We start from the raw sequence: 27,667 nt of genomic DNA, 5'->3' as shown, positions 1-27,667 counted from the left end.
AGGACCTAATGTGGGTCTCCCCAAAACAGGCCCTCTCAGAGGGAGACCCAGATGCTGGGAGTCGTTGTGGGAGACCCCACCCATGACGAGGTCATGAGGAAAAGACCTGACGCGCAAGGGCGTTCAGGACACAGGGGACCCTCTGGGTTGGCCTCGGCCTCTACCCCACCCTGTATCCTCCCGCCTTTTTCTGTTGTTCTTGTTCGCCCTGCTGCAGATTCTTGTGTTGCCAGCTGAGAGCTCTCCTGCTCCTCTTTCACTGAATGAGGACCAACTTAAAACCCTAACTAATGAATCTCCTGGATGCTGGTACCCTATGAAGGGGCCAGGGATGAAGGAAATGCTTCAATTCAAACCCTTCTGCTGGCATTCTGGCTTGTTTGATAAATGTGTGCTCCCATTGCAAAAAACGCTCAAGATTGTTCTAAACATCCTAAGCATGGTACGCTAAGAAAAGAAACCATTAAGCATAGGTCCCTCCGCGGGGTGAGAAAAGCTCCACAAATAAAATAGCCACAAATGTGCCTAATAGAAAATAGTTTAGATAGAGATTAGCTGGCGACTTCTTGCAGGTAATTGACTTTTAGACTAAGAGCCTGTTTTGTGCCATATCTGCTGTTTTTGCAATCCTTTACATTTCTGTTCTGTAAAAATGCAATCCTATCTAGTTCCCATGGAGATGATGCCTAATAGAAAGAAAATAGATTAAGCACAAAAAAGACAGAGTTGGCTACTGAAGTTGCTTAAACTTCCACCAGGTGCAAGTCAACAGGCCTGAAGGCCAAAAGATATCATACAAAGAGATTAACCATAAAAAGGGCCCTAATAGGCACAGAGCCCTCCAGGGGGTGAGGAAGCCCTATTACAGAACACAAAAATATTATTCTAAAAGTGGTTACAGTTAAGGTTTTAGAAAAATAAGAGTTTAGCCCTAGTGTAAAAACAAGAAGGTAATTGTTAATTTTAACTAGGAGTGCTAAACAGAGGCTGCCTCACCAGAGCCCCAGAATCTTTGTGTGGTCAAACTTTTTAGATACATTTAGCTGTAACTTCTGCAAAAGGACTGACCTTTGTGTTAAAGGGATTGCATTTCTACTATGTTCCAACCTGCTGTACCATGAGACTGCCGCTTTTCTGCTTTCTGCTAAGCTCAAGGCCAAAAGATAATTACAAAAAAAATCTATGGAAAAAGACTCTCATAAACTAAGTGTACAGAGAACATCTGGTTTCGTGAAGGACAAGCTGATGTCATGTTAAACTAAGTCTGTGGGCTTGTTTAGAAATGTACCAACTTAGGGCATAAAGGCTACGGTGAAAAAGAAAGCGGGGCCAGACTGCTGCACATCCCGGTCTGGTCTCTCTCTCTCTCTCTCTCTCTCTCTCTCTCTCTCTCTCACTCGCCGACCCCGTTCATCCTGAGGGTTCCCCTGGGTCCTGCTGGGGCTGGACCCCGGCAAGAGGCGCCCAAACAGGGACCCAAAGGTAAGCCTCTCATTGTCCAGTTTTCGGGACGGCTAGGACCCCACCAGCGCGTCGCGACCCCCCGCATAAGACAGGGGGGTGGGTAGGGTAAGGAGGGTGGGCAGGACCCCACTCGGGCGCTCCAGGCCCCCCTACATAAGAAAGGTAGGGTTAAAGGTGGGTAGGTTTCAGCTTCCTTCTTTTCTAAGATTAACATCCTCTCCTTTTCCTTTTTCTAATTACTAACAAAAATGGGCAACACTGAGTCAAAAGAAAGGCAGTTTTTTATTGGAGTCATAATGCAACTCCTTAACCATAGAGGAAATAAAGTTAAAAAAACCAGTGTTCAGTCCTTTTTACATTTGTCCAAGAGCAATGTCCTTGGTTTCCAGAAGACAGCAGTTCTTACAAGCCAAATAATTCTAAATTAAACAGTGAATTACAGGTTCAGGTAAACTGGGAAATATTCAGTATTAAATACCTGATATTAATGTTTGTTTGTTGACTTATCTAATATAGACATGTCTTAGAGTAATTAACATCAAGTAAAATATTTTCATTGTACCTAGGTTTAATATAAATTAAATATTATATCTGTTACAGGTTTGTCAACAAAGAAATTACCTCGACTAAAAAAATTTCTAAAAAATGTAAATGAGATATGAGTTTGTATATAAACTGTTAAAAATAATTATTCTTTAAAAATATCTGTCTACAATAGTCTCTCCAGATTGGCGTAACTTAAATTTCTAAGGGTTGTACTAAACTAAGTATTGAAAGTCTTTTAAATAATTAGGTCATTTCCAAATAAAATAAGATTTTTAAACATTTACTGCTAAACACTGATTTTCTTTTACAGAAAAACTAAAGAGATTTGAGGCTACAAATGAATAATGTTTAATGCCACCCTGAGATGTTTGCAAGAATTTTTTAAAAAAAATTATCACTGGTATTTATGTTCACCAATCTATAAAATGCTAATAGAAAAGTCAATTTTTGCTTGCTTAAAAAAAGTAAGATGTGTGTGTTCAGTAAAGAAAGTATGAAAAATGAAGTTGCATTTTATGAAGAAAAAAGGAAGTAGGTCTGACTTACAGGTGGCTGTTCCAGGATGGGAGAACGAATGGGTACAAAAAGTGATAAAAAGGTTTTATGGAAACTAGACCCCAAGGGAAGAGTTTTGTGTATAAATGAAAGTTTTCTTGAGATGTTGAACTGCCTTTGATAATGGATTTTAAGTTTCTTTACCTCTGAAGTGATCTGTTCTATGTTTACCTTTAAAATCTTCTTTTATACTTTGGCTAAGTAAATATATTATTTCACAGTGATCTATATGATTCTACCTGACAGAGTACTATAAACCCTTTTGATATTTATTGATGAAACTGCCTAAGTAGCTTGACTTTTAGCTGACTTTGGGATGCTTTAGAGGGCCCCTGAGATATCCCAAAGAGCTATTAAACTACCTGAGTTCATTTGACATGTTAAATTGCATGGGAAGTATTGTTGGAGGAGTGACAAATCTCCTCAGGTTATATTGTATGGTTGATGTTACTTATATAGATATCCTAAAAATTATATGAAATTCATAAAAGTCTGATATGTCCTGGTAAAATGTTGTCAGTTATAATTTTAGTTATCATGTTAAAGTGTTACAAGTCACAGCAATGACCAGGCTACTTTGTTAATTACAATTTAATTAGATTTTAAAAAAATGGCTTGTATGGTTTCACTCTCATGCCTTTAAAAAATACTGCTAGTTCTTCAAGATTTATAAAAAAGACTTTTCTAAGATTAACTGAAAAATTTTGTTTGTTTGCTATCTGGTAAATTGGTAACAGACTGAAATTTAGTCTACTCTCTATGTTAAGAGAATGAAGTTTTCTTAAAATAAATCTTTCAATAACAGATTATAAATTTCTTTGCCTTTAAGTGATTTACATTTGTTTTTAAAATTTTTTGTTACTTTAGTAAGGTAAGTAAGTGCTATTTAAGATTATGGTACATGTAAAAGCTCATTCTGCTTCTACCAAAAATAACCCCTCACTGTTAGACTTGTGCTATCCTAATGTCCTTAAAACATGGCAACAGTCTACTCCTAAATTGGGTAATTAAAAATGGGTGAACAATAGCTGAAAATCAAAGAGTCGGGGCTATGGGAAATCCAAGACGGCTGCTTGGCTTTTCCCAGCTCCCTGACAAACCTCATTTTTATTTGATGGGTTAAAGCCTTCCACGGCTACAGGGTTAATGCCTCCATAATGAAAAAAATCACTGAATTTTAAGTTTTGTAAATTGTTAAGCTAAGCTTCTAGTTTTGTTAGTTAAGGTTTAGTGTTTACTAAGACTCACTTCTGAGATAATTCCTTGTGGTTATGTTACATTGCTAACAGATTTAATTAAGTTATTAAAAAAGACACCCTAAGTCTGTTTCTAAAGCTTATCTCAGTAATCTATCTTTGGATGAAGATCGGATCCCTCAAGACCTGCAACCAGGACGTCCTATGCGGGCAATTCAGCAAGCCTCCATACCCACATGGGGACAAAATGAGTCGCTTTGCCATCGAGCAGAGAATAGCTTCTCTACAGGGATCTTCAGCCTCTCCTAAAAGGGTTTTTATTGCTATGCTCGCTTTACTGTCTTGCCAGCGGCAGTTGCATTAACCCGGCGGGCGCATACTGCACAGTATGTTGATACTATGTCAAAGGGTGTCTCCTTGGCTTTGGCTGCTCGAGAGGTCGTGGCCAGAGGACTGGAGATGAAGGTGGATGCTCTGGAGGAAGCGGTGATGCATATCGGAACAGAACTGCAAGCCCTAAAAGTACAAGTTAGCATTGTTCTGCCACTCAGACTACCGGTGGGTTTGTGTAACACCCTTAAAGGTTAATGAGACTGATTACAATTGGGAAAAAAATTAAAAATCATATTTCATGGGTATGGAATAGCTCTAGCATAAGTTTAGATTTAGACAGATTGCATGGACAGATTAGAACGATAGAGCATTCCCGATTGGATTTTACTGCCGCTGGAACTGCCAGTGACTTCTTTGAAACCTTCTCCAACTTTATCTCTGCCAAAAATATTTTGTCTACTAGTCTCAGTTACGTTGCTGTAATAGCACTGATCCTTATTATTACTGTTGTCCTCCCTTGTATCGTCAGAGCTCTTCGGCAGAGCACTCAGAAGCTTGCAAATGAAATTCATCAGGCTGTTTTAAAAAATAAACAAGGGGGAGATGCCGGGAGCCGTTGTGGGAGATCCCACCCATGACGAGGTCATGAGGAAAAGACCTGACGTGCAAGGGTATTCAGGCCACAAGGGACCCTCCGGGTTGGCCCCGGCCTCTACCCCACCCTGTATCCTCCCCCCTTTTCTGCTGTTGTTCTTGTCCGTCCTGCTGGAGATTCTTGTGTTGCCTGCCAAGAGCGCTCGTGCTCCTCTTTCACTGAATGAGGACCAACTTAAAACCCTAACTACTGCAACTAATAATAATAATAATAATTAAAAAAAAGAAAATATAATTCTTTCAAAATAGAAAAAAAAAAAAAAAAAAAACCCTAACTAATGAATCTCCTGGATGCTGGTATCCTATGAAGGGGCCAGGGATGAAGGAAATGTTTCAATTCAAACCCTTTTGCTGGCATTCTGGCTTGTTTGATAAATGTGTGCTCCCATTGCAAAAAATGCTCATGATTGTTCTAAATATCATAAGCACAGTACGCTAACAAAAGAAACCATTAACCATAGGTCCCTCAGCAGGGTGAGAAAATCACCACAAATAAAATAGCCACAAATGTGCCTAATAGAAAATACTTTAGATAGAGATTAGCTGGTGACTTCTTGCAGGTAATTGACTTTTAGACTAAGAGCCTGTTTTGTGCCATATCTGCTGTTTTTGCAATCCTTTGCATTTCTGTTCTGTAAAAATGCAATCCTATCTAGTTCCCATGGAGATGATGCCTAATAGAAAGAAAATAGAATAAGCACAAAAAAGACAGAGTTGGCTACTGAAGTTGCTTAAACTTCCACCAGGTGCAAGCCATAAATGTCCACAGGCCTGAAGGCCAAAAGATATCATACATAGAGATTAACCATAAAAAAGGCCCTAATAGGCACAGAGCCCTTCGTGGGGCGAGGAAGCCCTATTACAGAACACAGAAATATTATTCTAAAAGTGGTTACAGTTAAGGCTTTAGAAAAATAAGAGTTTAGCCCTAGTGTGAAAACAAGAAGATAATTGTTAATTTTAACTAGGAGTGCTAAACAGAGGCTGCCTCACTGGAGCCGCAGCCTTTGTGTGGTCAAGCTTTTTAGATAAATTTAGCTGAGAACTTCTGCAAAAAGACTGACTTCTGTGTTAACAGGATTGTATTTCTCTTATGTTGCGACTTGCTGTATCATGAGACTGCCACTTTTCTGTTTTCTGCTAAGGTCAAGGCCAGAAGATAATGTACAAAAAATCTATGGAAAAGACTCTCATGAACAAAAAATATACAGAGCACACCTGGTTTCGTGAAGGACAAGCTGATGTAATGTTAAACTAAGTCTGTGTGGTTATCTCCCCCTTAGAAATGTACCAACTTAGGGTATAAAGGTGATGGTGAAAAATAAAGCAACCGTCAGACTCTGCTGCACATCCCGGTCTGGTCCCTCTGTCTCTCTCCTCTCTCTCTCCCCGACGCCGTTCATCCTGAGGGTTCCCCTGGATCCTGCTTGGGCAGGACCCCGGCACCCAGAGACAGGGCATGTCGGAAAATCACACACACACATCTTGGTCACAGCTTTTCCACAAAGTCTGTTGGGTTTTCCAATATGTAATCAAGAATCTGCATATACAGCTTTACCTGTTCTTTTCCAGGCCTTACATCTTGCTCTAATTGCTTCCTCATTGCTAAATTTAAAACTAATCACAACTGTCGAGTGCCTGGATCCTCAGTCTATTAAAGGCGGAAGGCAGGGCACACTGTGGGTTATTCTCAGTTATCCTTTGGTATGGATTACTAACATAACTCCACGGTGACAGGAGAACAGACTTTGTATGCTTCCAAAACCTTCAGACCATGAAATTTCTTCACCTTGTTTATCTCCCTGGATATGTTCAATCCTAGAGGAAATCAACCCTGAATATTCGTTGGAAGGACTAAAGTTGAAACTCCAACACTTTGGCCACCTGATGCGAAGAGCTGACTCATCGGGAAAGACCCTGATGCTGGCAAAGATTGAAGGCGGGAGGAGAAGGGGACGACAGAGGATGAGATGGTTGGATGGCATCACCGACTCAATGGATATGATTTGGAGCAAACTCTGGGAGTTGGTGATGGACAGGGAGGCCTGACGAGCTGCAGTCAGTGGGGTCACAAAGAGTCAGACATGACTGAGCTACTGAACAACATGTTTCAGTGTCTCCTAGTGTGTACTCTATGGGACCTTTAATAGAATTTATTCCCTGCTGTTGTGTGAAAACCGTATAAATCTGAATTGTTGAATTGGTTCATAGTGCTTTTTAGATGTACAATACCCTGCTATGGGCTTTCTCAGTGGCTCAGTAAAGAATCTGTCTGCAATGCAGGAGTTGCAGGTGATGCAGTTTCGATCCCCGGGTTGGGACGATCCCCTTGAGTAGGAAATGGCAACCGCCTCCAGTATTCTTGCCTGGAGAACCCCATGGACAGAGGGGCCTTCCAGGCTACAGTCCGTAGGGTTGCAGAGAGTCAGACATGACTGAGCGACTTAGCACACACATGCATATCTTTCTATGTTTCTGTCTATTCATTCTATTGATTTCTGAGAGTTTATTATTGAAACCCCAACTAAAAGTGCTAATTTATCTACTTAAAAAATAATTGCAATAGATGGTGGAATTATATGTAACTTTGTTCTATGTTTTCCGAGTCTCCTGTAAATGTGCTATCCTACTTTCATACTTTAAAAAGTAAAAAGGGGGGAGAAAAAAGGTGGATGGTGGGGAGGACCGAGTGTATTTTCTTTCTGCTTTGGGATACGTTTATGACAGGAAGGAGTCAAGACGGCTACTTCCCTCCAGGGGTGAGTTAAATGACTTAAAATTGTTAGTTAAAATCACTAATTTAATTGGCAATACAATAGTAAATGGTGGTGTGAAGATTAAGCTGTCTTCATCCTGACTTCAGTGGCAAAGCCTCCGTGTTTCTGATGGAATGCGTTCACGGATGGTTTTCCTGGCATCGGGAGAAGACATGGTTCCAGACGTGGTTGTGATTTTCAGACCTCAAGGACCCTTTATTCTGTTTTTAATTTTATTGAAGCATAGTCGGTATACAACGCTGTGTTCATTTCTCCCGTTCGCAAAGTGATTCAGGTACCCGCAGACACACACATCCTTCTAAACTCTCTTTTCCGTGACGGGCTATCCCGGGAAGGTGGACACAGTCCCCTGGACTCCGCAGGAGGACCTTATCCCTCCTCTACAATCGTCCGCATCTGCTAATCCGAAGACCCAGACCTCCCCGCCTCTCCCCTGGCGACCACCAGTCCGTTCCCTGTGTCGGAAGCCTAGAGACTCTTTGTTCGTCTCGTCTTTCGTCATCGTATTAAGACCTCCGCACCCCACCCCACCCCCACCCCGAAGACGGTTGGTGCTTTTCAGCTGCTAAGTCGTGTCCGACTCTTTGCGACCCCATGAATCGCAGCACGCCAGGCTCCCTGTCCAGCACCAATTCCTGGAGTTTAATCAAACTCATGCCCATCGAGTCAGTGATGCCATCCAGCCATCTCATCCTCCGTTGTCCCCTTCTCCTCCTGCCCCCAGTCCCTCCCAGCATCAGGGTCTTTTCCAATGAGTCAACTCTTCGCATGAGGTGGCCCAAGTATTGGAGTTTCAGCTTCAGCATCAGTGCTTCTAATGAACACCCAGGCCTGATCTCCTTTAGGATGGACTGGTGGGATCTCCTTGCAGTCCAAGGGACTCTCAAGAGTCTTCTCCAACACCACAGTTCAAAAGCACCAATTCTTCGTGCTCAGCCTTCTTTATGGCCCCACTCTAGGACAGGTATTCACACCAGTGGCCTCCGGCTGATGTGGGAGATTTCATTTACATCAGCTGGGCTTTAATTAGAAGCCCATCTCTGCATCCCTCTCCTAGCCGGGGACAATTTACACCTGGAAGAGAAGGACTCCAGGACCACCTGTGGCCGGGGGCTTCTCCGACGGAGGGGGCGGGACACCCGCGGACAGACCTGATAGGAGCTGCAGGGGCCCCGGGCCAGTCGCCGGCTGGGGAGGGGTGGGCCGACCGCTTTGGTTCGGCGTCCGCGTTCTGGAAACTCAGAGCTTAGAAGACAGCTTGGTGAGTGAGGTCTCCTTACTCTGCTCCAAACTTTTCCTTTCTCTGGCTTTTTCTTTCTTTTCCTTTTTAAACAGCTTTGTTGTGATGGGTTTAAAGGTAAGGGGGAAAAAACCCAGCTATATTGAGGTATAATTAAATAGAAAAAAAAAGAAAACACTGCAGACATTTAACATGCAGCCTAATGAGTGTGGACACAGACAAGGGGAGATGTAGCCAGAACCTCCAGAAGTTTCTTTGCAGGGTCTGTGTGTGTGGTGGGAACATTTAGCATGAGGCTGACCCTCTTACATTTTTCGGCGTACAAAAGCGTATTGATGACGGGGGCCCTTTTCTGTAGGGCAATCCCCCAAACTAATTCCTCCTGCATAACTTGCATTTGCACCGTGGGAGACACAGTAATCCAACAGGATCTTAGCCTTAAAGAGGAAGGAAAGAGTGAAAGTGTCAGTTGCTCGGCCGTTTCTGACTCTGCGACCCCACGGACTGCAGCCCGCCAGGCTCCTCTGGCCATGGGATTTCCCGCAAGAATACTGGAGCGGGTTGCCATTTCCTCCTCCAGGAGATCTTCCCGGCCCAGGGATCAAACCCGGGTCTCCTGCCTGGGGAGGCGGGTTCCTTCCCGCTGAGCGCCCTGGGAAGCCCTGCTTGCGGCAGAGGTGAGTGAGCGCATAAAGAGAAGGCGGGCGTGCTGCGGGAAGCCAGCGCGGGGGCGGGCAGGCTGCCGCGGCGGGGGCGAAGCTCGCGGTGCGGTCTCCGCTGTCTGTCTCCGCAGGCGCTGCTCCTGCTGCGGCTGCAGGCCTCGCTCCGGGCCGATGGCCTCCGCTGCCGGCGCTGCTGGGCGCGACGGGGCCCGTGACCCGCTGCTGTCCCAGCTGAGGGGCTTGGAGGCCGGGCAGCTGGAGGACTTCAAGCTCGGCCTGCTGTGCCCCGAGCTGCTGCCGGAGGGCGCCCGCAGCGTCCCCTGGGCAGACCTGAGAGCCGCGGGCCCCGCCGGCCTGCTCTGCCTGCTGGAGGAGCGCTTCCCCGGGAGGCGCGCGTGGGAGGCGGCCCTCCGCGTCTTCGAGGACCTGCGGCTGATCCCGCTCTGCGAGCGGATGCGAGCGGAGCTGGCCGGTGAGCGGAGGGGGCGGCGTGGGGGTGCTGGGCGTTTCTGGGGGCCCCCCGATTGCTGCGCCCCCCTGAGCGGGCGCCTCCCCGTGAGAGGCCGGCGCCCTAGCCCGGGAGGGGGTGGTGATGGAAAGGCAGCAAGAAGAGGGAACTGAAAGTTCAGCTCTGTTACTAGACAGCTTCTGTTTTAAAAAGACTTACTTTTTATCCACTTTTGGCTGCGCCCGGGTTTTCTCTGGTTTCCTCTGGTTCCCGAGCAGAGGCTCCAGGCGCACGCGGGCCCCAGAGCCCAGGGCAGGAGTTGAGGAGCACGGGTTTATTTGCTCCACAGCGTGTGGGGTCTTCCCGGCCCAGGGATTGAACTGGTGGCCCCTGCATTGCAAGGCAGATTTGTGACCCTGGACCACACAGGGAAGCTCCGCGTGTTCGTGTTTTTTAAAGCTCATTTATTTATTTATTTGAGTTTCCCCAGTGGCTCAGTGGCAAAGAATCCGCCTGCCAATGCAGGAGACACAGGAGATGCAGGTTCGATCCCTAGTCTGGGAAGATCCCCTGAAGAGGGAAATTGCAACCTACCCTATTTCTTGCCTGGGAAATCCCATAGACGGAGGAGCCTGGCGGGCTACAGTCCGTGGGGTCGCAAAGAGTCGGCAACGACTGAGCGACTGAGCACGCACATCAGTAAGAGAGTTCCCTGTTCCCTCCACGCCCTCCAACATTTATTCCTTGCAGACTTTCCGACAGCCATTCTGACTGGTGTGAGCTGATAGCTCACTGTAGTTTTGACTACAATTTCTCAAATATTTAGCAAAGTGGAGTGTCTTTTTTTTTTTTTAATTGGAATATAACTGCTTTCAAGGTTAAAATGTACTTTTAAAAAAACAGTAGGAATAAACTTGGAAATTGGCTTCTTGACCGTCTGCCCTGCTTTGAGTTCTTTTTCCTGGACTTATTCCAGGGCATTTGTTGAGCCCGGCTGGTTCTTCCTTACATCCAGGAGGCCTGGTGAATGTCAAGGGCCCATCAGCAGAGGCTTCTCAGGTGTTGTTATCAAAAGTGGCCGCAAAGCGGCAGCATTTCTCCACGTGCTCCTTGATAATTTAGCTTTTAGTTTCTGTTGGAGTCGAGTTGATTTCCGATGTTGTGTTTGTTTTAGGTTTACAGGAAACTGATTCAGTTTTACCTAGATGTTTATCTATTCATCTAGGAGTCTTCCATTTAGGTTATCACAGTGTGTTCAATAGACTTCCCTGTGCTATTCAGTAGGTTTTTAAAAATTATCTATTTGTTATATACTAGAGGGAGGGATTGGGGGCAGGAGGAGAAGGGGACGACAGAGGATGAGATGGCTGGATGGCATCACCGACTCGATGGACATGAGTTTGAGTAAACTCCGGGAGTTGGTGATGGACAGGGAGGCCTGGCGTGCTGCGATTCATGGGGTCGCAAAAGTCGGACACAACCACTGGACTGAACCGAACTGAGAGTGTATACTGGAGAAGGCAGTGGCAACCCACTCCAGTGTTCTTGCCTGGAGAATCCCAGGGATGGCAGAGCCTGGTGGGCTGCTGTCTATGGGGTCGCACAGAGTCGGACATGACTGAAGTGACTTAGCAGCAGCAGCAGCGTGTATATGGACTTCCCAGGTGGCTCAGTGGTGAAGAACCCTCCTGCCGATGCAGGAGACGTAAGAGATGCAGGTGCGATCCCTGGGTCGGGAAGACCCCCTGGAGGAGGGCATGGCAACCCCTTCCAGGATTCTTGCCTGGAGAATCCCACAGTCAAAGGAGCCTGGTGGGCTACAGTCCGTGGGGTCGCAGAGCGTCAGAGACGAGTGAAGCACATTAGCAAGGGGCTCAGGTGTGTATTAACCCCAGCCTCTTAATGTATCCCTCCCAAGTTTTTTTAAAATCATAAGATGGTTTTCTTCGTCTGTGTCTGTTTATAAATGAGTTCATTTGTGTGGGTTCATAGATTCCACCTGTCAGTGACATCTTAGCGTGTTTGTCTCTCTCTGACTTCCTCCACTTAGTATGATCGCTCAGTGGCATATTTTCCTCCTTCAGGCCGGGTGTATTCTAGTGTCTAGATGCAATGGTTATGCTTCACTTCTCTATCAATGGACATTTTGTTTGACTGTCTGCCTTCAGTATTATAAACAGTGCTGCCCTGCAAATAACGGTGCATGCGGCCTTTTAAATTGTGATTTTCTTGGGATCTCAGGCAAGGAGTAGGCCTGCGGGATCGTGTTTTTACTCTATATTTAGTGTTTTAAGGAAGCTCCATGCCGCGCCCACCCGTTTACCGCCCCGCCCACGGTGTCGGAGCATCCCCTGTTCCCCTCGCGGCCCTCGGCAGCGCTGAACCTTTGTAGGTCTTTGGAGGATGGCCCTTCTGAGCGGTGTGAGCGGATCTCCTGGTAGATTTGACTGGAGTTCGTCTAGGAGCAGGTGAGGCTGCGTCTCTTCCCGTGGGTTTTTATCTTCTACAGTGTGAGTACAGTTTACCTCTTGAGATGGGCTAACTGAAAGTCTGCCCTGTTTTGAATCCTTTCTGGTGATTCACCCCAGGACAGTTCTCTTTTTTTAATTGGAGGATAATTGCAGTGTTGTGTTGGCTTCTGCCATGGAGCCCATGAATCAGCCACAGGTACGCGGTGTCCCTCGCCCGCCCCTCTCTGCACCCGGGCGCGCTTTCTTTTTTTTTTTTTTTTAAATATTATTTTATTAGTTGGAGGCCAATCACTTCACAACATTTCAGTGGGTTTTGTCATACATTGACATGAATCAGCCATAGAGTTACACGTATTCCCCATCCCGATCCTCCCTCCCACCTCCCTCTCCACCCGACTCCTCAGGGTCCTCCCAGTGCACCAGGCCTGAGCAATTGTCTCATGCATCCCACCTGGGCTGGTGATCTGTTTCACCATAGATAATATACATGCTGTTCTTTCAAAACATCCCACCCTCATGTTCTCCCCCAGAGTTCAAAAGTCTGTTCTGTACTTCTGTGTCTTTTTCTGTTTTGCATATAGGATTATCGTTACCATCTTTCTAAATTCCATATATATGCGTTAGTATGCTGTAATGTTCTTTATCTTTCTGGCTTACTTCACTCTGTATAATGGGCTCCAGTTTCATCCATCTCATTAGAACTGATTCAAATGAATTCTTTTTAACGGCTGAGTAATATCCGGGCGCGCTTTCTAAGCGCAGATGTCGGAGCCCCGCCGGCCTTCTGAGTATAAGCGCCGTCAGCGCAGTTTCTCAGCGGTTGTTACAGGGAATGGCCACGGGGCGGCAGCATTTCCTCCCGCCCAGCTCCGGTTACCTGGGCAACCAGAGCCTCAGGGCGTCGGGTTCCTGGGTGGTAATTAGGACGGAGACACCTCAGGCCTGGGTCTCCTTCCTTCTTTCTCGTTACCCTCGATCCCCAGACCCCCCCCAGTTCCTGCCGCACCGCTCTGCAGAGGGAGCTGTCCTCAGGCGGGGACCCGAGGGAGGAGGCTGGAGGTGGGAACCCACCGTGCTTTGGGGGCGCTAGGGTTGGCTCTGCTGCCGGAGAGACCCCTGGGTCTGCAGACGGTGGGCTCAGGCGGAGGGGAACAGGAGGGCCAGGTCCGGGGGCTCCCTGCGGGCGCAGCGTGCTCAGCGCGCTCAGCCCCGTCCCGCGGGGACCGAGCCTGCTCAGGCCCCGGGGCCGTGACACCAGCCCGCGTCCCCCAGGCCGGAGGGGAGGACAGCGTTCCTTCCCTCTCTCTTTTCCCTCCCTTTGCCCCTCCCTTCCGTCTTTATTTTCAGCTGGCGTGTACAGCCGATTTACAACGGCTGTGGGTGTGTTTGGCAGGTGTTCAACGCAGTTCAGTCGCTCAGTCGTGTCCGACTCTTTGAGACGCCAGGAATCGCAGCACGCCAGGCCACCCTGTCCATCACCAACTCCCGGAGCTTACTCAAACCCATGTCCATGGAGTTGGTGGTGCCATCCAGGCATCTCATCCTCTGTCGTCCCTTCTCCTCCTGCCCCCAGTCCCTCCCAGCATCAGGGTCTTTTCCAGTGAGTCAACTCTTCACATCAGGTGGCCAAAGTACTGGAGTTTCAGCTTCAGCATCAGTGCTTCCAATGAACACCCAGGACTGATCTCCTTTAGGATGGACTGGTTGGATCTCCTTGCAGTCCAAAGGACTCTCAAGAGTCTTCTCCAACACCACAGTTCGAAAGCATCCATTCTTTGGTGTTCAGCCTTCTTGATGATCCAACTCGCACACCCATACATGACCACTGGAAAAGCCATAGCCTTGAGTAGACGGACCTTTGTTGGCAAAGTAATGTCTCTGCTTTTTAATACGCTGTCTAGGCTGTCAGCTGCAGACACTTAATTCATTTGTCCATAGACGTGTGCGTGCTCTCTTCTGGGTCTTTCCCATATCGGTTATCACAGGGTTGAGTAGGGCTCCCTATGCTCCGCGGTGGGTCTTGTGGATTCTTTTATAAATGGTAATGTGTCTGTAATTCTCAAGCTGCTAATGTCTCCCTGCCCCACACATTTCCTTTTTGTAACCTGAGTTTCCTTTCCAAGTCTGTGAGGCTGTTTCTGTTCTGTTAGAAGTTCATGTGTATCCATGTTTAGATTCCAGCTAGAGGTGGTATCACGGGATACTTGACTTTCCGCATCTCACCTACTTCCCTTAGGATGAGCCCGTCTGTTTCCACCCCTGGCTGCAGATGGCCTCATCTCATCCTTCTCGGGGCTGAGTCACACTCCGTGTGTCCCACCTCCTCTATCCCCCTCTGGCCTTCTGCACTCAGGTTGCTCCTGCATCTTGGCCGTGGGACCCAGCGCTGCCGTGATCCTCCTTTAAAGGTGCGGGCGTCCTTTAAAGTCCTGGTTTTCTGAGGCTCTGTGCGCAGACCTGGGATGGCTCGGTCACACGGTACTACTTGAGTGTCTTCGAGAACTGCTCTCCAGAGTGGATGCACCGATTTCCATTCCCACGCACGGTGTAGGAGGGTGCCCCTCTTTCCACACCCTCTCCAGCATTCGTGGTTGTCGAATATTTGAGATGTCCATTCGGTCCAGTGTGAGCTGAAACCCCACTGTAGTTTTGATTGGCATCTCTGTAATTAGTGATGCTGAGCATGTGTTCGTGTGCTCTGATGAAATACCCATTTAGATCTCTGGCCCATTTTTCTTCTGCATTTTAAAAAATATTGAGGTGTACAAGCTGTTTGTATGTTCTGGAGATGAATATCTATGAACCTCTTCATTTGCAAATATTTTTCCCATTCTCAGGGTTGTCTTTTTCTTTATAAATTCCCTTGCTGTGCAAACGCTTGTGAGGTTAATGAGGTCATGTTTGTTGACTTAAGAAAAATTGTAGTACTCTTAAGAGGTGGATCCAAAGAGAGCTGCCTGCGATGAATGTGAAAGCCTGGCTGCCTACTTTCCTCAGGAGGTTTACCGTATCCGTCCTCCGTTTTGTTATGTTGAAAGCTTTTCATGTGATTTTTTTTTAAACAGTGTGAGCAAAACTGACCTCTCGAGGTTGCCTTCATCACTGTTTGTTCTCTTTTCAATTATTTTTCCAGGACCCACCCCAGGACATTTTTTTGAGGACAGATACCGTTTCCTTACATCCTTGAAGAACGGGTGAACGTTAAGTGGTCACGAGCACAGGCTTTTCAGGTGTTGTACCAAGAGCGACCACGAGGCGGCAGCATTTCTCCATGCGCAACTTTTTTTTCTTTTGGCAATTTAATTTTTATTTTCGATTGGACTAGAGCTGATTTCCGATGTTGCGTGTGTTTTAGGTGTACAGGAACTGGATTCCGTTACACGATGTGTATCTTTTTTTCCCGGTTCTCTTCCCATAGAGGTTACTACAGTGTGATCAGTAGACTTCACTGTGCTCTTCAGGAGGTCCTTTTGGGTTATCTATTTGACAATAAGTAGTGTGTATCTGCTAACCAACCTCTTAATGTATCCCTCCCCCTGGACTTACAAAAGCAACTTGGGATTATTTTTTTAAGTCTGAGTCTGTTTCTGTTCATAAACGAGCTCATCAGTATGAATTACGGATTCTATCTGTGAGCGGTACGGCCTTTCTTGTTCCCGCTCTGACTTCACGCCGTATGATGAATCTGTCGGCCCATCCATGCTGCCGCCTTGGCATTTTTCGTTCTTTTTGATGACTGAGTGTATTCCAGGGTGTAGGTGGACCCGTGACTCTTCCTTTCTCTACTGACGGACCTTCTGGTTGATGCTGTCTTGCAAAGATAAGAGTTGCATGTTTTAAACTGTGATTTTTCTCCGGACCTAAGGCAGAGGGTGGGGTTGCCGGATCAGGTGGTTAGTCTGTGTTTAGTGTTTTAAGGAATCTCCATGCTGCTTTCCTTCTTGGCCGCACCCACCCACTTCCCTCCTGCCCAGGAGTAGGAAGAGTCCCTGTTTCCCCGCCCTCCGCAGCCAATGTCTTTGTAGGTCTTTGGAGGATGGCCATTCTCAGGGGGGTGAGCTGATACCTTATTGCCGTTTTGATTGGCATTTCTCTAACAGTGATGCTGAGCATCTTTTCACATGCTTTATGGCCATCTGGATGCCTTCCTTGGAGGAATGTCCATTTAGATCTTTAGCTCATTTTTCCATTAGGTTGCTTGGTTTGTATATTTTGATATTGCACTGCATGAGCTGTTTGGATGTTTCAGAGATGAATTTTTTGTGGGTATCTTCATTTGCAAAGGTGTTTTTATTCTCATTCTGAGGCTTGTCTTTTTCTTTAATTTCTGGCTTTTCCTAGCTGTGTAAATACTTTTCCCTTTCACTGAGTTTTCTTTGTCATTATTCTAAGAGTTGGGCCCAAAAAGAACTGCCCGTGATTAATGTGAAAACTCGCTCTGCCTATATTTTGCCCAAGAGGTTTAGAGTAATCGCGTCCCCATGGAGGTCTTTAATCAATTTGGGGTTTCTTTTTCTGTCTGGCGTTAGGAAGTGTCCTAACTTCATTCTCTTTTCACTTGTTTAATGACCGTCCACTTAGTCCTCCCTCCTGGCCGTTCCCAGTTTCCCAGCGTCAGTGTAGGAGGCTTCCTTTTCTCCACACCCTCTCCAGCGTTTATTGTTCATGGACTTTTGGACAAAGGCCATTCTGACCAGTGTGAGGCCATAACCTCCTTTGAGTTTTGGTTTGCATTTCTCTTAAGATTTAGTGATGTTGAAAGCTTTTTCATGTGATTTTTAAAAAAACAGTGTGAGTAAAACTAACCTCTTGAAATTTGCCTATTAAACGTCCACTCTGTTTTGAATTCTTTTCCCGGACCTACCCAAGGACATTTGTTGGGGGTAGGTGTTGCTCTCCATCCATCTCTGCAGGTTTGGTGATGTTAAGTGCCCATGAAGTGAAGTGGAAGTCGCCCAGTCGTGCCTGACTGTTTGTGACCCCATGGACTATACAGTCCATGGAATTCTCCAGGCCAGAATACTGGAGTGGGTAGCCTTTCCCTTCTCCAGGGGATCTTCCCAACCCAGGGATCAAATCCAGGTCTCCCGCATTGCAGGCGGATTCTTTACCAGCTGAGCCACAGGGGAAGCCCAAGAACACTGGAGTGGGTAGCCTATCCCTTCTCCAGGGGATCTTCCCAACCCAGGGATCAAATCCAGGTCTCCCGCATTGCAGGCGGATTCTTTACCAGCTGAGCCACAAGGGAAGCCCAAGAATACTGGCGTGGGTAGCCTGCCCACTTCGCCAGCGGATCTTCCCGACCCAGGAATCGAACCGGGTTATTCTGCATTGCAGGCAGATTCTTTACCAGCTGACCTATCAGGGCCAACTGCCCATGAGCACAGGTTTTTCCGCTGTAGTTACCAAAAGTGACCACAAGGCGGCAGCATTTTTCCATGCGCAACTTTTTTCTCCTTTTGGTAATACAATTTTTATGGGAGTGGAGTTGATTTCAGATGCTGTGTTTGTTTTAGGCGAACAGGAACATGACTCAGTTGTACACAGATGTGTATCTTTTTTTCAGGTTCTCTTCCCATATGTGTGATTTCAGAGTAGACCTCCCAGTGCTAGTCAGTAGGTCCTTTTGGATTATGTATCTGATAATAGCTAGTGGATATCTGTTAATCCCAACCTCTTAATGTCTCCCTTCCCCTCCCTTTTTTCCCCTTAATAATCATAAGTTGGTTTTCTGAGTCTGTGAGTCTCTCTGTTTATAAATGAGTTCATTGGTATGAATTTATAGATTTCAGCTGTAATGGCATCTGATATTTGTCTGTCTCTCTTACTGACTTCACTTACTGTGATCATCTCTCAGTCCATCCATGCTGCTGACTGTGGCGTTTTTTTCCCGGCTCTTTTTGATGGCTGAGTGTATTCCAGTGTGTGGATGGACCACGTACTCATTTCTCTGTCAATGGATATTTTGGGAATGCTCTGCCTAGGATATTACGAAGAGTGCTGCCCTGAAAATGGGGGTGCACGTGTCATTTCAAATTATGATTTTCTGTGGATCTAAGCCAAGATGTGGGCTTGGGAGGTCATGAGGGGACATCTCCGCACTGTTTCCTTTCTGGCTTTGCCCAGCAATTTACATCCCACCCCACAGTGCAGGAGGAGTCTGTGCTCCCTTGCCTTCCCCAGCACTTAATCTTTTCAAAATCTTTTGGAGGATGGCCATTCTGAGTGGTGGGACTGATAACATCAGGTGTTTTGATTTGCATTGCTTGAATAATTAGAGATGCTGAGTCTCTTTCCCTGGGCTTTTTATCTTCTAATCAGTCCTGTTGCAATTCTTTTCTGGTGATTTACCCTGGGGCATTTCTTGAGGGCAGGTGTCATTTCCAGCCCTGCAGGCCTGGTGTCATGTTTCGATGTGAGAGTTGGACTATAAAGAAAGCTAAGCAAAGAATTGATGCTTTTGAACTGGGATGTTGGAGAAGACTCTTGAGAGTCCCTTGGACTGCAAGGAGATCCAACCAGTCCATCCTAAAGGAAATCAGTCCTGAATATTCACTGGAAGGACTGATGCTGAAGCTGAAACTCCAGTACTTTGGCCACCTCAGGGGAAGAGTTGACTCATTGGAACAGACCCTGATGCTGGGAGGGATTGGGAGCAGGAGAAGGGGACGACAGAGGATGAGATGGTTGGATGGCATCACCGACTCAGTTGACATGAGTTTTGGTGGACTCCGGGAGTTGGTGATGGACAGAGAGGCCTGGCGTGCTGCAGTTCATGGGGTCGCAAAGAGTCGGACACGACTGAGCGACTGAACTGAACTGAACTGAGGCTTGGTGACTATTGGGCCCATCAGCGCCAGTTTTCAAGTGGTTGTTACAGGGAATGGCCACGGGGAGGCAGCATTTCTCCCTGCCCAACTCCGGTTACCTGGGCAACCAGAGCTTCAGGGCGTCCTGTTCCTGGGTGGTAATTAGGATGGAGACACCTCAGGCCTGGGTCTCCTTCCTTCTTTCTTTCTGGATACCCTCGATCCTCCGACACATCCCAGTTCCTGCCGCACCGCTCTGCAGAGGGAGCTGTCCTCAGGCGGGGACCCAAGGGAGGAGGCTGGAGGTGGGAACCCCACCCCCAGGACACGCGGAGCCCTGAGACCCCACCGTGCTTTGGGGGCGCTAGGGTTGGCTCTGCTGCCGGAGAGACCCCTGGGTCTGCAGACGGTGGGCTCAGGCGGAGGGGAACAGGAGGGCCAGGTCCGGGGGCTCCCTGCGGGCGCAGCGTGCTCAGCATCCTCAGCCCCGTCCCGCGGGGACCCGAGCCTGCTCAGGCCCCGGGGCCGTGACACCAGCCCGGGGCCCCCAGGCCGGAGGGGACAGGGTCAGCGGTTCTTCTGCCTTTTTCTCTCCCTCCCTCCATGTTTATTTTCATTTGGAGAATATAGGTGAGTTACAATGGCGTGGGTTTTTTTTTTTTTTTTTTTTTTGGTGTACAGAAACTTAGTTCATTTATGCTGCTGCTGCTGCTGCTAAGTCACTTCAGTCGTGTCCGACCCTGTGCGACCCCGTAGACTGCAGCCCACCAGGCTCCCCCGCCCCTGGGATTCTCCAGGCAAGAACACTGGAGTGGGTTGCCATTTCCTTCTCCAGTGCATGAAAGTGAAAAGTGAAAGTGAAGTCGCTCGCTCAGCTGTCTGATTCTTTGCGACCCCATAGAGGGCAGCCCACCAGGCTCCTCCGTCCATGGGATTTTCCAGGCAAGAGGACTGGAGTGGGCTGCCATTGCCTTCTCCATCGTTCACTTATGCATAGACATATACGTGCTCTTTTCTGGTCCTTCCCATTTAGGTTATTACAGAGTGTTGAGTAGGGTTCCTTGTGCTCCGCAGTGGGTCCTTGTGGATTCCTTTAGAGATGGTAGTGTGTCTATGTTCTCTTGTCTGCCGACTTCTCCCTGCCCCACACCTTTCCTTTTTGCTGTGGTTTCTTGCTTTAGTCTGTGAGGCTACTTCTGTTTCCTAAGCAGGTTCACGTGTATCCATGTTTAGATTCCAGCTCTCAGCGGTATTATGTGACACCTGTCTTTCCTCATCTCGCTGACTTCACTTCGTGCGATCATCGCTTCGTTTCCCCGAGGCTGAACGCGGCATCTTTCACCCCTCTTTGAGGCGGGGTGATACCGCCTGTGTCTGTGGGCCCCACCTCCTCTATCCCCCCTCTGGCCTTCTGCACTCGGGTTGCTTCTGCACCTTGGCCGTGGGACCCAGCGCTGCCGTGATCCTTGTGGTGCGGGCGTCCTTTAAAGTCCGGGTTTTCTTGGGATCCACGCTTGGGTGTGGGATGGCTGCGTCACACGTGCGGTGGGTGCTTAGCTGTCTCCCGCTCCAGTGTAGGGAGCTGGAGATGGATGTGATGAATCAGTACATTACAGAACCCGGTAGATGGTGACCAATGCAGGGGAGAGGAAAGGAGGGGAGGGGAGGGGAGGGTGAGTGGGGACCGAGGAAGCCGTGTGGTGAGGAAGGCGTGTGATGCAGTCTTAACAGGCTCATCAACTACCTTTTTTTTCTTTGTTTTTGCTTTTACAGCAGTTGGTAGGGGCCAGGTATTTTTACTTTCTTTTTAAAAACACTTTTCTTGGCGTCTAGTTGCCTCACCACGCTGTCAGCTCCCGCCGTGCAGCAGTGGGCCGGCCATCTGTACGCCCACACCCCCTCCCGGATTCCCTTCGGTGGGCGCGGAGCGCTGAGCGGGGCGCCGTGGGCTGGGCAGGGGGCTCTCGTTAGGCCGCTGCTCACACAGACCCGCAGTGTGCGTCCATCTCGGCCTCCTCGGCCCTCCCAGTCCCTCTTCCCCTCTTGCTGTCCGCACCTTTCTTCTCTTCCTGTGTTTCTATTCCTGGTTTATAGTGAAGATCATCTCTGCCACTTTTTTCAGACTCCACATGTATTGAATTCGTATGCGGTATGTGTATTTCTCTTTCTGACTCACCACACTCGAACACACTGTAGGTCCTCCCAGGTCACCAGGCGCTAAGATGCGAGCAGAGACTCCGAGGGGACAGAGTGAGCCAAGCAGAAGTGGGGTGGGGAGTGGGGGGAGCCTTCCAGACGGGGTGGGGGTGCTGGCTGTTTCCAGGGCCCCAGGCAGTGGTTATTTTTTTAATAATTAAAAAAAAAATTTCTAAATTGAAGGATAATTGCTTTGCAGACTTTTGTTGCTTTCTGTCAAACCCCAACATGAGTCAGTCATAGGGATACACATGTCCCCTCCGTCCTGAACCTCCCTCCCACCCCCCCCTCCCGCCCCATGGGTTGACTCAGAGCCCCTGTTTGGGTTTCCTGAGCCGTACGGCAGATTCCCGCTGGCTGGCTGTTTCACACGTGGTCCTGTGAGTTTCCACGTTACTGTCTCCACAATCATGCCCTCCTCCCCGCTCCCTGTGTCCACACGGCTGCGCTTTTAACAGGAGCTGCGATTTCGCAAAGGAGCATGTTTTCAGCGTGGTCAGGTTGATGAGCTGGAAGGTATGACGCTCAGTCTCTTTAGTCCCACGCCTGGCAGAGAAACAGTTGGTTCTGCTGAGATCACCCGTGGTTCTGAGCTTGTTTTCCAGCCGGGCAGAATCTCAGCATCCCACCCTCACTGTTTTATTTCAGAAATGTCAGAGGGGTGCAGACTCCAAGATCCAAACCAGGAAGAACCAGAGACGCTGGAAGAGACGGGTTTGTAGACTTTTCGATGATCGCAGACAAGCTGCCCAGAACGCTCATTCCATGCGTTCTATTCTTACCCCTCCCTTGAAATTGCCTTCCAGTTATAGTCTGCCAGAAACTAGCCGATCTGACCTTCCCATAAAGCCTGGACGAGCAACAGGCCGCCGTTAACCTGACGCTCTCGCCGGGCCCCTCTAAGGGCTCAGCTACAGTGTCCCTCTCTGGACTTTGCGCTGCAGTGATAGGGCGCTGTATTTTATTTTATTTTTGTACACAATTGTAACAGGTATTTACAGTTTAAAAAAATACATATCGGCGATATTCCCGTGTTGTACCCAACATCCTTGTAGCCTGTCTTAGGAACAGGAGCTTGTACCTCCCCACCTCCACCCTCTATATTGCCCCTCACCTGCCCCCTCCCCACGGGCAACCTGTTCTGTGTCTGAGTTTTCTTCTCTGTTATAGTCACTAGTTTGAATTTTTTAGATGTCACATATGAATGATACTGTATGTGGGTCTTTGTCTGACTTAGTTCACTTAGTATAATGGCCTCCAAGTGCATTCCATATTGCTGCAGGTGGCATTATTGCATTCTTCTTATAGCTGAGTAATATTCCACTACACACACTCTAGGTCTTTCTTACCCATTCTTCTGTTGATGGACATCCAGGTTGCTTCCACATCCTGGCTGTTGTAAATATGCTGCTGTGAGCGCTGGGATGCATGTATCTTTTTGGACTGTGGCTTTCTTCAGATATATGCCCAGATGTGGGCAGGCAGTAGTTTTTTTTTTTAAGGAACCTCCACACTCTCCTTAGTCGGCTGCACCAATTTCCATTCCCCACCCACAGCGTGTGAGGGCTCCCTTTTCTCCACACCCTCTCCAGCATTTATTTCTCATGGACTTTTTTATGATGGCCATTCTGAGCAGTGTGAGGTGATAACCTCATTGTGGGTTTTTGGGTTTTGTTTTTTAAGCTTTTCATTTCACATTCGAGCACAGCTTCCCCACTGGCTCAGGGGTAAAGAATCTGCCTGCTGATGCAGGAGACTTGGGTTCGATCCCTCAGTGGGGACAATCCCCTGGAGAAGGAAATGGCAACCCACTCCAGTGTTCTTGGCTGGAGAATCCCCTGGACAGAGGAGCCTGGTGGGCGACAGTCCACGGGGTTGCAGAGCCAGACACGACTCAGCAGTGGATTAACAGGCGGCCGCAGAGGCGCTCAGCCGCACCTAGACCTGCATCCCTTCTCCGCCCGAACCTCGCTCCCCGCGCCCTGCAGCTCCGACCTGCATTCTCTGGTCCCTAGTGATGCCGAGCATCGAGCATCGTCTCAGGCGCCTCTGGGCCGTCTGTGTCGCCTCCCTCCCCTTTCAGCCCACGGAAGAGGATACCGGCAGAGGCTGAGGACGCGGATCCTGGCCCTGTGGGCCCGCACGCCCTGGCCCGAGGACCACATCTACCTCCGGCAGGTGGCGCAGCGGGAGCACGCGGAGCTCCGGGGCCTCCTGCGCCCGCGCGGGGCCGGGGCGCCGCCGCTCAGCGTGCTCCTGGAGGGCGCGGCCGGCGTGGGCAAGACCACCCTGGCCACCAAGCTGGTGCTGCACTGGGCGGAGGGCGTGCTCTTCCGGGGCCGCTTCTCCTACGTCTTCTACCTCAGCGGCCACCGGCTGGCCGGGCTCGGCAACACCAGCCTCGCCGGCCTGCTGGCCCTGGACTGGCCGGACTCGCAGGCCCCCGTGGAGGAGTTCAGGGCGCACCCGGAGCGGCTGCTGTTCGTCATCGACGGCGCGGAAGAGCTGACCCTGGGCTCCGACGGCTCTGCCGGCCGGCCCGGCGCCGACTGGTACCAGGAGCTCCCGGCGGCCAGCATCCTAGTCCTCCTGCTGAAGAAGGAGCTGGTCCCCGAGGCGACCTTGCTGGTCACCGCCGGGCCCCCCGGGGGCCGCGCCCTCCGGAGGCTGCTGCTGAGCCCGCGCCGCGTGAGCATCCCGGGCTTCACCGAGGGGGACCGCCGGGAGTATCTCAGGAGGTTCCTGGGGGACCCGGCCGTGGCCGAGGCGGCCTGGCGCCGGGTGCGGGAGTCGGAGACCCTGGTCGGCGCGTGTGCCGCGCCGCTGGCGTGCTGGGCCGTGTGCGCCGGCCTCAGGCGGGAGCTGGCCGGCAGCCCGGCCTCGGCGCTGGGCGCGCCCACCCCCAGCAGCCTCTACGCCCGCCTCTTCTGCAGCCTCCTCGCGGGGGCGGAGCTGGGTCTGCGGGCCGGCAGCGCGGCCGGACAGTGGAGGGCCCTCTGCTCGCTGGCCGCCGAGGGGCTGTGGCTGGCCGCCTTCACCTTTGCGGGAGACGCGCTGGAGCGCCGGCGCCTGGAAGCCGCTTTCATCGACGGCCTCCTGCGGCTGCAGATTCTCCGAAGGGTCAGCGATTGTGAGCGCTGCGTGACGTTCGCTCACCGGAGCTTCCAGGCGTTCTTCGGGGCCTTGTTCTACGTGCTCTGGGGGGCCCGAGGCTCGCTGGGCGGGGTCCCCCGGCATCAGGAGATGAGGCGGTGGCTGAACGACGCCTTCGCCGCCGCCAACGCCTACTGGCGTCAGATGGTGCGCTTTTTCTTCGGTCTCTTAGGAACAGAGCTGGCCAGGCAGCTGGAAGACGCCTTGGGCTGCCGGATGTCCCCTGGGGTGGCGCACGTGGTGCTGGACTGGGCGGAGGAGCTGGAGAGGTGCGGCGCCGTCTCCGCGCACTTTGACTTCCTGTGGCTCTTCCAGTGTCTGCATGAGGCCCAGGACGAAGACTTGGCCCGGAGGGTTTTGAGTCACCTCCCGGAGGCCGATCTGGACATTCAGGGCTGCGAACACCTCCGGGTCTCTTCCTTTTGCCTCCAGCACTGTCAGAAGTTACGAAAGTTGAGGCTCTCTGTCAGCGGCCAGGTCCTGGAAGAGAAATGGACTTCCGACGTGGGGACTCCAGAGTGAGTGTTGCGGATGCCCCAATCCTTAACTGACTTTGGCTCCCCTTCGCAGGCTCTGCCCACGTTCTTCCAGGAAACTCTGGGGGTCTGGTCTGTTGTGTTATCCGCGGTTTGTTGTTGTTTTTCGATGTTCGGTTGTTGAATCATGTCTGGCTCTTTGCGACCCCATGGATTGGGGCACACCAGGCTTCCCTGTCCTTCACTCTCTTCCTGAGTTTGCTCAAACTCATGTCCTTTGAGTTGCTGATGCCATCCAACCATCTCATCCTCTGTCATCCCCTTCTCTACCTGCCTTCAATCTTTCCCAGCACCAGGGGCTTTTCCAGTGAGTCAGTTCTTCACATCAGGTGGCCAAAGTGTTGGAGCTTCAGCTTCAGCATCAGTCCTTCCAGTGAATATTCAGGGTTGATTTCTTTTAGGAAGGACCAAGCACCCTAGATCAGTTCCAGTCTGTGAGCACGTTTTCCTTTAGGTTTTATGTAGGATTCCCTGGGTTCCTAACTCCTCTACTTAGGGGTAACTTCTGTATCTCAGACCCTGCATGTTGCGGGCTTGTGTACCAGGCATCATGAGCTGGTATCTGCTTGTGTCAAACTGGTGCCCGAAGCTCGGTGGAGGGGGGTCTGGTATTGTCACTCGGAGATGAGAAGACTGGCGGGTCAACGCCCAGGTCTCAGTCCGTGTGGCTGTGAAGCAGCCCTGCCGGGGCCAGTGACCAGCTCTGTTTCAGAATAGAGCTCCAGACCCCCCCTGAAATGCCCCGGGGCTCTCCTCTGAGCACGTGTTGCAGCCAGAGCGGGGCCAGTGGTGTCACCAAGGTCTTAAAGCTTTCTCTGAATTTGTCCCTTTGTCCTCCTGAAAGGATAGTATTTTAAAATACTTGAGTTTCATCTGGTTCTTCTCCTGTGACCTTTTTTTAATCCTGTCCCTGACATTTCTGGCTTCCCGGCTGGACGGTAAGGAAGCTTGGCTGTTCTCAATTCAGGTCCCAGAAATGTTTTCTGAATTGTTATCTTGAAACAGGAGTTGCTATATATGTTCTCAAACCCTCAGATTTTCCAGAAGCACCAGTTCAGTTTTGAGTGAAGAAGTTGAAATGCTGAGTAGCTTCATTTCTTTGTGTTCACCTGTCTGTGATATCAGTAAGATGCTTGGTTTCGGGGTGTGACGGCGGGAGGAGAAGGGGACAGCAGAGAATGAGACAGTTGGATGGTATCACCAACTTGATGGACGTGAGTTTGAAAAAGTTCTGGGAGTTGGTGACGGACAGGGAGGCCTGGCGTGCTGCAGTCCATGGGGTCACAAAGAGTCGGGTGTGACTGAGTGACTGAACTGAACTGATACTTATTGGTGATCATTTGTCCTGTCCTGGAATCCCTTCAATAGGTGACTGTTTTGGTGATGTTCAGTATTGGGTCATGTAAGTGCTTTTACTGCAGGTGATTTTCCAAAAATAATCTCAACTTATTATGAGAATTATCACCCACAACATCATCCCTCACGTTATGTGTGATCATCCTAAGGTGTAAGGAAGTTTCAGACGTTCCCTGAAGTAAAGATCTTCTGGTGTTGAGATTATTTCTTGCTTCTCTACAGCACAGCTTCTTACTGGCTTTTTTCCCTCAGTGGTTTTAAACACTGTGTCAGTATTACTGTTGCTCAGTTGCTAAGTCATAGCCTGTTCGACTCTTTGCGACCCCATGGTCCGCAGCATACCAGACTTCCTTGTCCTTGACTATCTCCCAGTTTACTCAAACTCATGTCCTTCGAGTCAGTGATGTCATCCAACCATCTCATCCTCTGTCGTCCCCTTCTCCTCCTGCCTTCAATCTTTTCCAGCATCAGGGTATCTTCCAAAGAGTTGACCCTTCTCATCAGGTGGCCAAAGTATTGGAGTTTCAGCTTCAGCATCATCCTTCTAATGAATATTCAGGACTGATGTCCTTTAGGATGGACTGGTTGGATCTCCTTGCAGACTCTCAAGAGTCTCAAGAGTCTCCTCTAACACCACAGTTCAAAAGCATCAATTCTTTAGTGCTCAGCTTTCTTCACAGTCCAACTCTCACATGCATGCATGACCACTGGAAACACCGTAGCCTTGACCAGACGGACCTTTGTCGGCAAAGTGGCGTCTCTGCTTTTTGCACGTTTCTGTGTTCAGGGCCCCAGTGCATCGTCTGTGAGGGTGTCTTCCTGCATCCTGTACTTCATTCTGGGTGCTGGTTGGGTTTCACCGACTCTCATCAGCATTCTCTCTCGTTTCCCCCACGAAGGATGAGTGTTGCCGATTTCCAGATGCATCAGTGGGAGGATATTTGCTCGGTGGTTTGCAGCGGGAACCTGCGCGAGCTGGACCTGAGTAACAGCAAGCTTAGTACGGCCTCCGTGATGAGACTCTGTCTCAAGCTGGGAGACCCACGGTGCAGACTTCAGAAGCTGACGTAAGTGTGAGACACTCATGGTGTGAAGAATGCAGTCGGAGAATAACCCAACTAATTATATCTTTTGATGACGGTCACAAGTATCTATCAGCCTGAAAGTGAGCTGGGTGCTTAGGAGAATAAAATCAAGGGACTTAGAGTCATGAAACTCGTACTTAGGCAGAGTTGACTGAAGTTTTTTAAAAAATGGCCATCTGATGGAGT

The 27,667-nt window shown here is 49.3% G+C and overlaps 1 protein-coding gene across 1 annotated transcript in view; it reads left to right on the top strand.

The window, feature by feature from the left end:
* The first annotated feature begins 4,697 nt into the window (after window positions 1-4,697).
* Window positions 4,698-27,667, top strand: part of NLRP13 (NLR family pyrin domain containing 13) — a 30,720-nt gene continuing 7,750 nt past the window's right edge. The window contains exons 1-5 of the mRNA XM_065919500.1: window positions 4,698-4,765; window positions 9,559-9,899; window positions 19,524-19,721; window positions 23,435-25,022; window positions 27,296-27,463. Of these exons, the coding sequence (XP_065775572.1) occupies window positions 4,698-4,765; window positions 9,559-9,899; window positions 19,524-19,721; window positions 23,435-25,022; window positions 27,296-27,463 (2,363 nt within the window). The remainder of the gene's footprint in view (window positions 4,766-9,558; window positions 9,900-19,523; window positions 19,722-23,434; window positions 25,023-27,295; window positions 27,464-27,667) is intronic.

This window comes from Muntiacus reevesi, chromosome 2, assembly GCF_963930625.1.
Source record: "Muntiacus reevesi chromosome 2, mMunRee1.1, whole genome shotgun sequence".
Taxonomy (NCBI): Eukaryota; Metazoa; Chordata; class Mammalia; order Artiodactyla; family Cervidae; genus Muntiacus; species Muntiacus reevesi.
Note: the sequence above shows the minus strand (reverse complement) of the source record. Positions and strands in the feature narration are given on the sequence as shown.